Here is a 14,583-nt window from a genome sequence, read left to right on the forward strand (position 1 = left end):
TTAAAGATTTTATTTATTTGTTTGAGAGAGTGAGAAAGAGAGCATGAGGTGGGGGAGGGCCAGAGGCAGAGGGAGAAGCAGACCCCCCCCCCCCCACTGAGCAGGGAGCCCGATGCAGGACCTTCATCCCAGGACCACGAGATCACAACCTAAGCCAAAGGCATATGCTTAACCGACTGAGCCACCCAGGCGCCCCAAGATTTTATTTTTAAGTAATCTCAACACCCGATGTGGGGCTCAAACTCACAACCCAGAGGTCAAGAGTCGCATGCTCCATGGACTGAGCCAGCCAGGTGCCCCTGTTTTTCTTTTTTTCTAATTTCCTCCTATTTTAAACAACATTGCTGTGAACAGTATTCTTAAAATGAGGTCTTTATGTAGTTCCTTGACAATTTCCTTGTGTCTCTGACATAATAAAAGATGTTTTTTCTTGATACTACACTGATTCATTGTTTATCTCCCTTTTCATCACCAGACTTCTCCACTTGAAATCTGTTTGCCTAAATTCCCTTTGACTCCTTCCTCCACTGTGTATCTTACAAGCATTTCCATGTGCTGGGCACCATGCTGGGTACTGAGCATGCAGAGTAATACATAATTCCCAGCCTGGAATCTAGTCTAGAAGGGGAGTCAGACACGAACACAAAATGGTTCTAACGTAGAGTGTCGGTGCTATGGTAGACGAAAGCACAGGATGCCGTGAATATGCGGAAAGGAGACACCTAATTAAATTGAGGGGGTGAGCGGGGGCTTGGATTTCTGAGTCCATTCCTCCTCTAGCACTATTATTTACACCACTTCCTGGCTTTCACTCTAATAATGTGCTACTAGCATTGGAAAGTCTGAGCTGATCCATTGGTGAGTGGTATCTTTCATTTGGTTGAACACTTTTCTTTCTTTCTTTCTTTTTTTTTTTGTTTGTTGTTGTTTTGTATTTGGCAGGAGTGGGTGCTTTGAGTGTCAGTGGGTAGGATAGGTAATGTCAGTAGCTCCTCAAAATATGTGGTCTGCGGACCAGAAATATTCATGGGCCCCTCAAGGCCATGCCTAACCAGGGCCAAAGAACTGTGCCTTTTTCTCCTGACCTCATCTGGAATCACTCACTGTCTGCCCCACACTGCCATATTTTCTTAAGGCTGTCTATTCTCAAAGACCTCCAGGTAAGAACATGCCATGGTCCCCTTCAGCAGCCCGGGCAAAATGTTTTAGAAGTTCCTTTCCCTCCCCTGTGATAAGCTTGCACGACTGAGGGGTGTCTAACAGGAAACACTTGGAGAAGCCATCTTTTTTGGGCAAAGTGGTCAGGGAAGGGTTTTTGAAGGAAATGATATTTTATCCAAGTCTTAAAGATTGCATAGGAATTAGGCAATTGAGAAATGATAGGGCAGGTGTTCTCAACAGAGGGAATGCATAAACTAAGGGCATGAGGCACAGAAGGCTATTCAGAGAATTGCAAATGGTTTGGTATGGTTGGGGTGTAGTGTTATGTCCTAGAATGCTGGTAGAAGTCATCCAGGGCCAGATCCTGGGAGACCTTACAAGTCATTCTGCAAGGGTTTTTATTCTATCCCGAAGAACATGGGGAACTATTGACATGTTTTAGACAAGAGACAAGAGAATGACATGGCCAGATTTACTACTGGGAAAGATTTCTCTGACCTCATATGGAAGATGAATGGGAAGAGGAAGCTTGGAAACATGGAGATCAGTTAGGACACTGTTGCAGTAGCTGCTAATTGGCAATCCTGTGAGGACGAGAACAAGGACTGTTTGAGGAACACTTAGGAAACAGTCAAAGTGTCCCTTCTCTCATCCCAGCACATCTTGTATGGCATTTCTCCCACCACCACCACCACTGCAGCTGATCATGACATTATTGTCTGTCTCCCCCTCCAGGACAGGGACTGCATATCATCCCTCTTTGTGGCCAACCCTAGCACCTAAGAGTACCTGGCACTGAAAAGGTACTCAAGTAAGTGCTTAGTATGCCTGTTGAATCGATTCGATAATTTGGAAGGCTAGGGAGAGAGAAGAATCTGGAATGACTCCCAAGTTTCTGGCTTCAAAGGGAAGAAAAATGAGGGTGCCATTCATTGAGATAGGGAACCCGAAAGAAGGGCAGTTGTTTCTGGGCGAAGATCATGAACTTGGTTGTGGACGTAATGACTTTGAGATGCCTTGAGGATACTTGGGAAATGTAGAGCAGTCATTTGCATGTGTGAGTGTGGAGTCCAGGAGGAAAGGTCAGGGCCAGAGGTGACGCAGTGGGAGCTATTAGCATATAGATGGAGTTGTGGCAGTGGGTGAGGTGGTGTAAGATGAGTGTGTGGACTGGGTCCCAGACTGGCTGCTTACCAGCGAAATGCACCTGCAGACATACTTTATGTGGCTGGCACAGCGTTTTCAGGTAATGTGAATGCCTTTAGGCAATGTGTATACTCCAGCCCGCCAAAATCCTCTCACTTGCTGTTGTCTCACATCTGGCCCAATTCATATATTTACAGCACCTTCTTGGCTCTTATAGGCATTTGAGTTTGTAATTTGGGGAGGAAGAAGAAGAAAACAGAAGGACATAACTCTTGGGAATACCAACACATAAGGCACGAATAGGGGGAAGAATGGCCCGAGAGACTGGAGGAAGTCATAAGAACAGCATTTTGTTCTTTCCAGAATTATCGAGGGCAATGTAGGCAATGTGTAAGAAAACATAAAATGTGAATTCCATTTGATCTAACAATTCCACTTCTAAACATTTAACATAAGGACGTAATCATGTCTGTGCACTCAAGTGACTGTAATATGATGCTTGTCGCGGCATGTTTACAATAGCAAAAAATTGGAAACAACACAAATGTCTCTTAGTTGAGAATGATTAAGTAAATATAGTATGTCTGTATGATGAAATATTACGTAGTCATAAAAAATGATGTCAGATTATATTTACTGTCACGACCCCACAATTTATTGTTAAATTTTTCAGAAGCAAGTTACGGAACCGTACATGTAAGATAATCCTGTTTATGTTAAATGCCTGGTTATAGAAGGACGAGTCTGGAAGGCTTCACATACAGTCACAAGGACCTCCCAATAGCTAAATCTAGTAGACCTCTCTCTGGCCTCGGTGGCTTTGACCTCTCTGTGGCTTTTGACATTGTTAACCTTTCTTGGCTCCTACTCCTAGTTCTTATTCCCTGACCTTTGTCTCATAGGTTGGCAATCGGGACTGAAAAATGGCAGACTTGATCCTGGGAGAGCCTTTCAAAACTGGCAGCTTGTTTATGTCCCAGGCGCGCCCAAAGCAGGGCACTCGCTGGGCACTTATCCGGAAAGGAGCACTTAGGGAGAGTATTTCTGTGGTCCTTAGGCTCTTTGAGTCTACATAACTCTTCTGGAATAAAACCCTTCCCAGGGTCTCCGGGTACAAGCTTCTTCTCCACATCCATCTTCCGACCCTCCAGTCAAATTGCCTGGCTGTCCCCTCTCTCCCACGCCTTCTGTTCAATCAAGGGGTTATTTTTAACAGTGTTGTGTATACCATGCTTAAATCCTGGCAAAACACCAGAGCTTTGGAAGACACCCGAGATGGAAATAGTCTCCCACAGCCTCCCCCCTTTCTAAAGTTTTTCCTTTTAAAGAGAGAAAACAAGTTATCCAAACTGTAGACAGCCCTACCAAGAAAGTCCCCAGACAGTGGCACTGAGTGACTGAACTTGCAGCCTCAGCCACAGAGGTGGGACTAGAGGCTGGACGTGCCACCCCTTCTGGCCTAACTTCAGCCCAGGGAAGAGATGGTTCCTGCCCTTTCCCTGGGCTTGGGGGGAGTCTGGAACCCCTGTGTCTCTGAACCATGGAGATTACCTGTCCATCCCCCATTCCCAGTAGCCAGAGGCTCTTAGCCTGCAGAAACAGCCCATCTGTTTCAAGCTACTCAGTAACTAGAGAGTTTTTAACTGAGAAAGGGCAAAATTTGCCTTTCTGTAACTTCCAACTGTGTGCCTAGTTGTACCTGCCAGAGCAGGGCAAAATTTGCCTTTCTGTAACTTCCAGCTGTGTGCCTAGTTGTGCCTGCCAGAGCCACAGAACAAATCTGATCCCCTCTATCAGAGAGTCAGATATTCAAAGCTGGGGATCCTGTGCCCTCAGTCCTCTCTAGCCAGACAGACCTGCTCTCATGAGGTACTGAGGGCCCCCCGCTATCATGGTGCTCCTCCTCTCTCAGGCAGGTCCTCTTTACTGCTGTTCCCTTGGGAGACACCTGGAATGGAGCTCGGACTGGCTCAGGGGCAGTCTTGCAGGCAGAGAAGATAGGAGGGTAAGCATCTCCCTCTTGCTGCTCCTCGTAGTGACTGAGCTGTAAGAGACACTGTGCTAGTGGGCGCGTCTCATGCGCTGTAAGCCTCTTCTGCACAGGCTGCTGCCCCGTCCCCATCCAGCATACGTCCTCAGCATGTGTGATGGAATTTATGGGCCCAAACCCCACCTGGCCAGGTAGCTGCCTCTCTGAAGGTTTTTGGATCCTCCTTAGACCTCCAGCTTAAGCTGTTTCTTCCATTTCTTGGTCTTCCATAGATTTGATGATTAAGCCATTCTATCCCCATTCCAAGCAATATACATAAAAACAGTGACCAAGATAAGCCTACAGGAGAATCTTGCCACTGACCTGTAGGCACAAGCAGAGCTATTCACCAGCTGCCAAACTCTTGAACCATCCTGCCACCTAGCCTACTTTGCTGTCCATCTCTTACATCTTGCTGAGTCTACCTGAGAGGACATTGACCACATGCTCTTCTGGGACCTCGTCACAACGCACATGTGGTGTCTGAGAGCTCCACGCGCAAGACTCATCCTCGAAAGGAGCACTGAAGAGTCCTAGGAGGCACACTGACTTTGAAACCAGAAAGCCCGGGTTTCAGACCTGGCTCAGCACCTTCTCACACCTTGGACAAATCACTTAAACTCTTGGAATCTCAGTTTCCTCATCTGTAAATGAGGGGAAATGCCCACCCTGCTTACTTCCAGTGGCTTTTGTGAGGATAAAAGGATTACATTATAATGCAAAACAATAGGTAAGAGTAAGGTGATGATTATTGTTTCATAGGCATGTATTGAAGACCTACCAGTGTGACACAAGTAGGAACCAAAGGAGCCCTGCTGAATTTTGATCCAGCAGGAGGTTTGGATATGCCACCGGCCCGTGCCAGAAACAAGGGAGTCAGAAGCTGCAATCAGGAAGTCAGTACCCAGGGACCAGAGACAAGGCAGAGGAAAGGTTTCCCAGGAAGGTCTGAGATCAGGCTGGGAACGGCCAGCCTTCACTTTGTCTGGTCCAGTGTCAGAACACATGTTTTAGGAATAAGAGGCTTGAAACCTGTGGGAGGCAAGGCAGGAACGGGGCCTCAGCAGCTGGAACTAGAGACAGAGAAGTCCTTGATGAGACCTGTGTCTGTGGTCAAGGACCTGGAGGGAGTCACACATCAGGCTGAATTGTGAGGCAGGACCTGGGGTCAATGTGTGTGGACTCTTCTAGGCAATGTGCTTGTGAGGGAGGGAACAGGTACGTGCAGCCGGGGAGGGTGTGGCCACGAGGGTGAAGAGGGTGTCGAAAGTCTTGTACACAGAGAGGAGTGGTGGGGACACAAGAGGGAATGACGGGGTGGGTGATACCGCCAGGTCCCTGAGGATAGTGAGGGGAGGGACTGGCCTTTGATCTCAAGAGGGGAGAGTGATAGAAACTTAGATTGGTTCCTAAGTGCAGTACAAGGTGAAGGGGTTCTGTGTTGGTGGCTTTAATTTTCCCGAGAAAGCAGGAGATGGGTTCCTGTGCTGTACATGAGGGCGGGGTGCTAGGATAGAGGTTTGGGATGACTGGAGGATGCTTCTGAGGCCACTGGAGAGAAGGGACAGTCCAGAGACCACCAAGCGGCAGAGCAGGCCACGTGGGGGACCGGGACTCTGCTGTGACACCAGTTGGTGTGCTTGTGAGGGTTTTCTCCAGCTGGCTTAGTCCTCCCAAGTTGAGGGGCAGGGATTCTAAAAGAGGTGACCCCAGACCAGGGGTTCATCTGTAGGAAACAGCCTTTGTTCCTAAAGTGAAGAGAAGGGTGCCCAGCATTGGGGCAGGGATGGGACTTGGGCCACTCCAGAAGGGAGAAGCCATGGCCAGAGTGGATCGTGCCAGGTGAGTATCTAGCCAAGGATGGTTAGTTCCCAGGACCCTGCCCCCCCACCTGCTGTGTCAGGGGACAGCAGTTGTCTCGGGTGGGGGGGGGGACAGAACACCCTGGCCTTCCTGGAATGAGGTGGGCAAAGTGTGGCAGGTTGTACACTGTAACATGGAGGGGCCCAGAGGAGCTGCTGGAAAATTCTGGAGAGGGGCTGAGGAGGCAGTGAGGCAGCATCCCTGCAGGAACCTGCAAGACTAAGACATTAGCCCAGGGACGGGGGCTGTCGGAGCAGCATCGATATGTGTGTGAGAGGCTGGGCTTTTGGGGACAACAGTCCCTGGACCTTTGATAGAAAGATCTGTTCACACATGGGACTTCTGAAAGCCTCACTCTGTCATTCTGGAGCCTTCAGCTTCCTGAGGTAAAGCAAGGTGGCTCACATCCAACCAGAGAAATCGATGTCCGGGAGCCAGGCTGTGCCTCGGGGCCGAGGGAGTCCCCGTAGGGCTACTGGTGGTTGCTGGTAAGGCAGCTATTGCCATCACCCCTACCTCTGACCTGGCACTCCCCGAGGGAGAGGGAGGGCATGGCTGATACCAAAACTGGGAGGGGAGGGAGGGAAAGGAGGGAGGGAGGTGAAGGAATCTGACAGCTCTTGAGCAACGCGGTGTGCCAAGAACTTCGCATGCTTTATCTCGTCTCATCTTCGCCGTAATCCGTGAGGTGGACGTGTTAGCCCCGCTTTACATTCTTTCATTCAACAAATATTTATGGAGCGCCCACTAGGCATCAGGTGCAGCTCCGGGTCCTGGAGACACAGCAGTGAGCAAAGTAAAGAGACAAATGTCCCTGCCTCCCTGGAGCTCATATTCTAGTGGAAGCAGGCAAAACACCCAAGACGTGAAAGTAGAATGTATAGGATGTGAGATGGCAGGGAGAGAGAAATAAAGCAGGAATGGGGACTAGAAGGTTGGGGAGGGGCTGCCCCTTTATTTATTTTTTTTTATTATGTACAGTTGGCCACCATACAGTATATCAGTAGTTGTTGATATAGTGTTGAATGATTCATTAGTTGCATATAACACCCAGTGCTCATCACAGCACATGCCCTCCTTAATACCCATCACCCGGCTACCCCATCTCCCCACCCTCCTCCCCCTCTGAAACCCTCAGTGTGTTTCCCGGTGTCCATAGTCTCTCATGGTTTGTCTCCCTTTCTGATTTCCCCCCTTCGGTCCCTCCCTTCCCCTATGATCCTCTGTGCTATTCCTTACATTCCACATATGAATGAAACCATATGATAATTGTCTTTCTCTGCTTGACTTATTTCACTTAGCATAATCCCCTCCACTTCCATCCATGTCGATGCAAATGGGGGGTATTCGTCCTTTGTGATGGCTGAGTAATATTCCATTGTATATATGGACCACAGCTTCTTTATCCATTCTTCTTTTTTTTTTTTTTAAAGATTTTAATTATTTATTTGACAGAGACAGAGACAGCCAATGAGAGAGGGAACACAAGCAGGGGGAGTGGGAGAGGAAGAAGCAGGCTCATAGCGGAGGAGCCCGATGTGGGCCTCGATCCCAGAACGCCGGGATCACGCCCTGAGCCGAAGGCAGACGCTTAACCGCTGTGCCACCCAGGCGCCCCCATCCATTCTTCTTTTGAAGGACATCTTGGCTCCTTCCACAGTTTGGCTATTGTGGACATTGCTGCTGTGAACATTGGGGTGCATGCTCCCCTTCTTTTCACTACAGCTGCATCTTTGGGGTAAATACCCGTAGTGCAATTGCTGAGTTGTAGGGTAGCTCTATTTTTAACTTTTTGAGGAACCTCCACACTGTTTTCCCGAGTGGCTGTACCAACTCACATTCCCACCAGCAGTGTAAGAGGGATCCCCTTTCTCTACATCCTCGCCAACATTTGTTGTTTCTTGCCTTGTTAATTTTTGCCATTCTAACTGGTGTAAGGTGGCATCTCATTGTGGTTTTGATTTGAATTTCCCTGATGGCTAGTGATGTGGAGCATTTTTTCATGTGTCTGTTGGCCATTTGTATGTGTTCTTTGGAGAAGTGTCTGTTCATGTCTTCTGCCCATTTTTTGACTGGATTATTTGTTTTTGGGGTGTTGAGTTTGAGAAGTTCTTTATAGATCTTCGATACCAGCCCTTTATCTGTACTGTCGTTTGCAAATATCTTCTCCCATTCTGTGGGCTGCCTCTTAGTTTTGTTGACTGTTTCCTTTGCTGTGCAGAAGCTTTTTATCTTGATGAAGTCCCCAAAAGTTCATTTTTGCTTTTGTTTCCCTTGCCTTTGGAGATGTGTCTTGAAAGAAGTTGCTGTGGCCTGTGTCGTAGAGATTGCTGCTTATGTTCTCCTCTAGGATTTTGGTGGATTCCTGTCTCACATCGAGGTCTTTCATCCATTTTGAGTTTATCTTTGTGTATGGTGTGAGAGAGTGGTCAAGTTTCATTCTTTTGCATATAGCTGACCAATTTTCCCAGCACCATTTATTGAAGAGACTGTCTTTTTTTCCATTGGATATTTTTTTCCTGATTTGTCAAAGATTAGTTAACCAAAGAGTTGAGGGTCCATTTCTGGAGTCTCTGTTCTGTTCCATTGGTCTATGTATCTGTTTTTGTGCCAGTACCATGCTGTCTTGGTGATTACAGCTTTGTAATATAGCCTGAAGTCAGGCAACGTGATGCCCCCAGCTTTGTTTTTCTTTTTCGACATTCCCTTGGCGATGTGGGGTCTTTTCTGGTTCCATACAAATTTTAGGATTGTTTGTTCCAGCTCTGTGAGTATTTTAATAGGGATGGCATTGAAAGTATAGATTGCTGTGGGCAGCATAGACTATTTTAACAATGTTGATTCTTCCAATCCATGAGCATGGAACGTTTTTGCATCTTTTTGTGTCTTCCTCAATTCCTTTCATAAGTGTTCTGTAGTTTCTAGAGTATAGATCCTTTACCTCTTTGGTTAGGTTTATTCCTAGGTATCTTATGGGTTTGGTTGCTATTGTAAATGGAATCGATTCCTTAATTTCTCTTCCTACAGTTATATTGTTAGCGTATAGAAAAGCAAGTAATTTCTGTGCACTTCAGATAGGGTGACTGGGAAAGCCGCCCCGGGCAGGTAAGACTTAAGTAAAACCGTGAAGGAAGTTAGGGAGGGGCTGTGCTGCTCCCCGAGGGCAAGGAAGCCGCTGATGCGAAGGCTCTGAGGTGGGATCCCAGAACAGGAGAGGGGCCTCTGTTGCTGGAGTGGGGCATCATAAGAAAGGAAGTGAGAAAGTTAAGGGGAGTGTAAGGTGTGGGGACGTTGTGGGTCATTGGAAGGATGGAGGAGTTTGAGCAGAGGAGTACTGTAGGTTTTATAGGGTCGTTCTGGCTGCCTTGATGCGAATAGACTGTCTCCAGGCCGGGAGTCCAAGTAGGAGACCATTGCAATCATCTACCAGAGAGACGGCGGTGACACGGACCGAGGTGGAAGCCGCGGGGGTGGCCCGACATTGTCGCGTTCAAGAGAAATTCTGAAGGTAGAGGTGACAGGTTTGCCAGCAGCTCAGATGTGGCCGTGAGAGAAAAAGAGGAGGCTAGGCTGACGTTCGGTGTTTCGCCTGGGCAGCGAGAAGACTGAAGAAGGTGTCCTTTACCAAGCTGGAGAAAGGACTGCCAGAGGGGAGCAGGTTTTAGGGGGAGTATCGGGAACTTGAGTTTAAACATGCAGAGTTTGGGAGACTTCTTAGACATCCAAATGGAGGTGTCAGGGAGCCAGGGGAACATACAAGCCTGGCGTTCAGGGGAGGGCTCCAGGCTACGGAAGTGGAAGAGACTGCCAAAGAAGTGAGGGTAGGTGGAGAAGAAGAGCAAGGACTGAGCCCTGGGGCAGACTAACATTCAGTGCTGTGGGAGATGAGGAAGAAACTGCAAACGAGAAAGACACAGAAGCGTGCCCACTGGGATGGTAGGAAAACCAGGAAAATATGGTATTCTGGAAACCAAATTAACAAAGTATTGTAAGAGAAACAATTAACTGTGTGATATGTTGCTTCTAGGTAAGGTGCTCCTATAAGTTGTTGTCCAAACTAGGACTTTTTTTTTTTGTAAAGAGAGGGAGAGGGAGGGAGAGAATCCCAAGCAGGCTCCATGCCCAGTGCAGAGCCCGACTTGGGCTCAATCTCTCAACCCTGAGATCATGACCTGAACAGAAATCAAGAGTCAGACGCTTGCTTAACAAACTGAGCCACCCAGGCACCCCCAAACTAGGACACTTTTAGCAATCCTTCTGGGATAAGACACATAATCCAAGATCATCCCAGGAAAATCAGAATGGTGTGTGGTCACTCTACTGATAGGTCAGTAAGAACTGACCGTTGGATTTAGCAACATGAAAGTAACTGGCGAGCTTGGATGATGCATTTAGGGGTCATTAGAATGGATTCAGGAGAAGTGGGAGGAGAGCGCTCAGAGATGGCAAGTGCAGGTCACCCTTTCAAGGTGTGTTTCTGTAGACAGAAAGAAAGAAATGCACAGTAGCTGAATCCAGGTGGCAGTTATATAGGTGACCATTGTACTGTTCTCTCAACTTTTCTGTATGTTTGACTTTTTTCCTAATACAGTTGGAGAAGCAAAAATGTTAAAACTTTAAAAGGGGGGGTGGTGGCAGGGGAGCTCATTGTGGGGAAGGTAACATCTGTATGCTGATGGGAATAATCCAGAAATGAGATGATGCAGGAGTGAAGACTTCTTGGACAGTGTCCTGTAGTCCATGGGAAGGGATAAGGTTTGGGAACACAAGTTGGCCCAGTGACGAGTATGGACAGTCGAAATAGGAAAGAAAGTGGAGGCGGTGGACACAAGTGCAGGCAAGTGGTGGTATTGGAGCTTGTGGAAATGCCGTTCTGCCTGTGTCCGTTCTTTCCGTGCCATGGTAAGCAAGGCCCTCTGTGGTCAGTAGGATGAGGGAGGAGGTGTGGGGACGTGAGGAGAGGAGAGTGTGTGACTAGTCATCTAGGACAAGGGGAGAGTGGCTGAGCGAGTAGCATTTCAGGTGTGGCAAACCAGTGTGCGTCTTTCTCTGGCCCACGTCCCTCGTCTGTGCACGCACGTGCTGGCGTAGGTAGGAAGTGGAATTTAACCACCGTTGTGGTTTAGCTGAATGAGAGAGGAGCGAAAAAGCCGGGGGTGAATTAAGGAAGCGATCATTATGACTGATGTGGAATTTTAGATGGGTGAGAATTGCAGTACAAACAGGAGGTGAAGGACAGTAAAAAGTTGATTGGACCTGTGGCTTGAAGATCTCATAGGTTGACGGATTGGAGTTTAGCCCCAAGAGCAGTGAACTATAGATACTTCCATAGGTGGAGGCCAGAGAACCAGTTTGAGATTGGGATTAGAGAGGGCTTTAGTTGTTAGTAATGACTCGGTCTGGGGTGTGATTTAGGAGTAAATAAGTAAAGTAGGATAGAGGATAAGATCACTGGAGGAGGGGAGGTCAAGGCAGGCCTGCCCTGGAGTTCACCAGTTCCTGCTTGTCTCCGGGACCATTTGTTCTAGCATGCATTAGCAATGCCATGTCTCAGGAAGGTACCTAGAATGACTACAGCAGGTCTCTGGTCCTCCTTCCTGGTGGTTGGCTGGCCGGCCATACAGAGCTGAGTGCAGCAGGACGTAGGGGAGCGTGGGATGGGTGGGTGGGAAAGAGGAAATCGAACGCTGCAGCTCGGTGGCATGTGGCTGTGACAGATCCCTGCCCTGTGTGCAGAGCCCCCTTGTTGAGTCTGGTCATTCATTTGTTCATTGATTAACTGCAGTCTGCTAGGTGCTCTTCTGAGTGTCAGGGGTGTGGTGGTGAGTATAAGACATGGTGACAAGACAGTCTGTCTCTTAGGGCACCCCTCCACTTATTCAGATGGGGGTCCTCTTGGGTTTGCAGGGGCCAGGACATCTGTGTAGAGGCGAGGAATGGTGCAAGGAGTGGGAGTAGCAGCATCTGTGTTCTACGTGCACCGAAATTGTCGTAGGACTGTCCTCCCTGTGCATCTGGACAGTCGGAAGGTGACTGGCAGGGTTCCCATCAACCACTTGCCTGCCCATTTGGCATTGGTCTAGAGAGAGAAAATTCTGCGCGTGCAGCCTCACCCAAAGTCTCCAAAGTCAAGAGCAATGCTGGAGCGCTCGGACTCAAGAAGGTAGCTGGAGTCCTTTTCTATAGGAGTGGCGTGCCCAGCTGGGGCCCAGAGACCAGCGGAGGAAATTCCAAGAGCAGTCTGCACTGATGCCTTGTCCACCCTGTGGCAGTGAAGGGGTGTGTGGGGGGGGCTTCTGTGGCCAGCAGAGCTGCCACAGCCTCCAGCTTCCCAGAGAAGGTTCTCTGGAGGGGTGCCCTGAGAGACCGATCGTCTTATCATCATGTCTTATACCCACCGCCACATCCCTAGCACTTCGAAGAGCACCTGCCTTTATGAAGTTTATAACCTAGCAGGGAAGCCCAGACACTAAATATCTAGTAAGTAAATCATTTAGTAAATCAGGACAAGGTAAATACTGTGGGGAAAAAGAAAAGGTAGGGCAGGGTGGCAGGAGCCGTTTGCAGTGTTAAATAGACTGATCAGGGTACACCTGCTGGGAGAGGTGAAATTTGAATAGGACTGGGGTGGGCGGTGAGGGAGTAAGCCAGACGAACGTTCCAGGCAGAGGAAGCAGCTCGAGTAAAGGCCCTAAGGCAGCAAGGACTATGACTGTGGTGGGGGAAAGGTAGCAGGAGAGGAAGTGGGGGAGGGGGAGTGTCAGGGATCCCGGATGACCTTGTAGGCCATTGCAAGGACTTCCCTCTTTACTGTGACTGAGATAGGAAGACCTTGCGTATGTGGGGAGACTGATCTTTGATAGAAGAACAGCCACTTGCTCGGCTTTATCATGGAGGACGGGGGAGGTGGCGGAGCAGAGGCAGGTGGCTTTGTGGCTTTAGTGGAAGGCAGACCTCTGATCTCACTGAGCACATGTTTATTCAGCACCTGCTATGCCAGGCACACTTGTAGGTGCTGGGGGATGTGGCAGTGAACAAAATAGGCAGATCCCTAGCCCCATGGAGCTTGCACTCTCCATATTGTAATAAAGTGGTACACACGAGAGAGAATAAGCAAATAACAAGAGAATCTTTTAAGTGCTAAATGAAAGAAAGAAGAAAATCAGGGAAGCCAAATGATAGTGGCAGGAGGAGGAACCCCCTTAAGACAGAGGACTCAGAGAAGACCTCTCCGAGGAGGTTGCATATGAACAGATCTGAATGAAACCGAAGCGCCAGCCTTGGGAAGATCCAGAGTGTTTTCGAAAATTCCAGACACAGAAAAAGGTATGTTGTATTCAAGAGCTCAGACAGAAGAAGGCCAATACAATGAAGGAGGGCGAGTAAAGAGAAGGCCTAGAATGGTGTGAGATGCAGGTGAGGATTTGGCCTTGTTACCTGTGGTTTGGTTTTATCCAGAGGGCCCTGGGAAGGTCTTAAGCAGAGGAATGGCATGATACGGTTGCTAATTGAAGAGTATCGTTCTGGCCTTTCTAGAGAGTGGATTGAGGGGCAGGAGTGGAAACTGGTCGCCAACCATGGCAGTAGTCAAGAGGTAATGAGTTAGCCCCGGATGGAAGCAGTGGAGAGAGAGATAAGTAGATAGATTTCCAGGACATTCGGAGATGAACAGGATTTGCTGATCTATGGGATGAGAGGCAGCCAAGAAAAAGAGATGAGTCAAGAATGACCCAGAGGGATACCGTTCAGTTGGCAAGATAGAGGTTTGTTTGTAAAATTGGTGTTCCCCTTTGTACATTGTGCCGATCCTAGGTCAGTGGTACTAGAACGGAAAATGGGGGGACTCTTGGGTTTTTCTTGGTCAGCTGTGTTGGCCCAGCCTGGCCTTCCTCACCATCAAAGCCAAAGCCGCCACCCCAATTCCACGGTCCTAGGCATTGTTGGTGCTCTCACCATTTCTCTGAGTTCCATTACATTCCTGTCCTACCGACGAACCTAGTACAGCAATGCCCATGATTGAGTTCCTGCAGCCACTTCTCTGCCTCTGCCTCTGGGCCACTGAGCTGCTGTTGGAGAACATGACACAACACACGCATTGGCCCCACGGGTCTCCCATGGTCTCCCGTCTCTGCTCAGCACTGTTCGGCACTCCTTGTCCCTGGTGGATGTATCACGGTGACTGTTCCAGACCTTCACCATCCATAAGTCACAGTCCCCCAAATCCCCAGGCCCAGGTGTTTCCTGGAGAAGAGAGTCAGTCTGGTGAAGATTTGCTCAGGTCCCCCTCCCTCCAGCCACAGCTGTCGGAGTGGCCATCTTCACATCCCACCCCTGTTTCCCGGGAGAGGGTATCCTGCCTCTGTGTCCCTCCCTTCCTACTCTGG

General features: G+C 48.7%; 1 protein-coding gene across 6 annotated transcripts in view; it reads left to right on the forward strand.

Annotated features, from left to right (window-relative positions):
- Window positions 1-14,583, forward strand: part of ST3GAL3 (ST3 beta-galactoside alpha-2,3-sialyltransferase 3) — a 176,302-nt gene that overhangs the window by 124,133 nt on the left and 37,586 nt on the right. Inside the window, exon 6 of one of the 6 annotated variants that reach the window (XM_034650868.1) lies at window positions 4,220-4,312. The exons of the other annotated variants lie outside the window; for them this stretch is intronic. Coding sequence (XP_034506759.1) covers window positions 4,220-4,312 — 93 coding nt within the window. The remainder of the gene's footprint in view (window positions 1-4,219; window positions 4,313-14,583) is intronic. 6 annotated transcript variants of the gene reach the window in all.

The sequence above is a fragment of the Ailuropoda melanoleuca genome, chromosome 2 (genome assembly GCF_002007445.2).
Source record: "Ailuropoda melanoleuca isolate Jingjing chromosome 2, ASM200744v2, whole genome shotgun sequence".
In the NCBI taxonomy this organism is placed as follows: domain Eukaryota; kingdom Metazoa; phylum Chordata; class Mammalia; order Carnivora; family Ursidae; genus Ailuropoda; species Ailuropoda melanoleuca.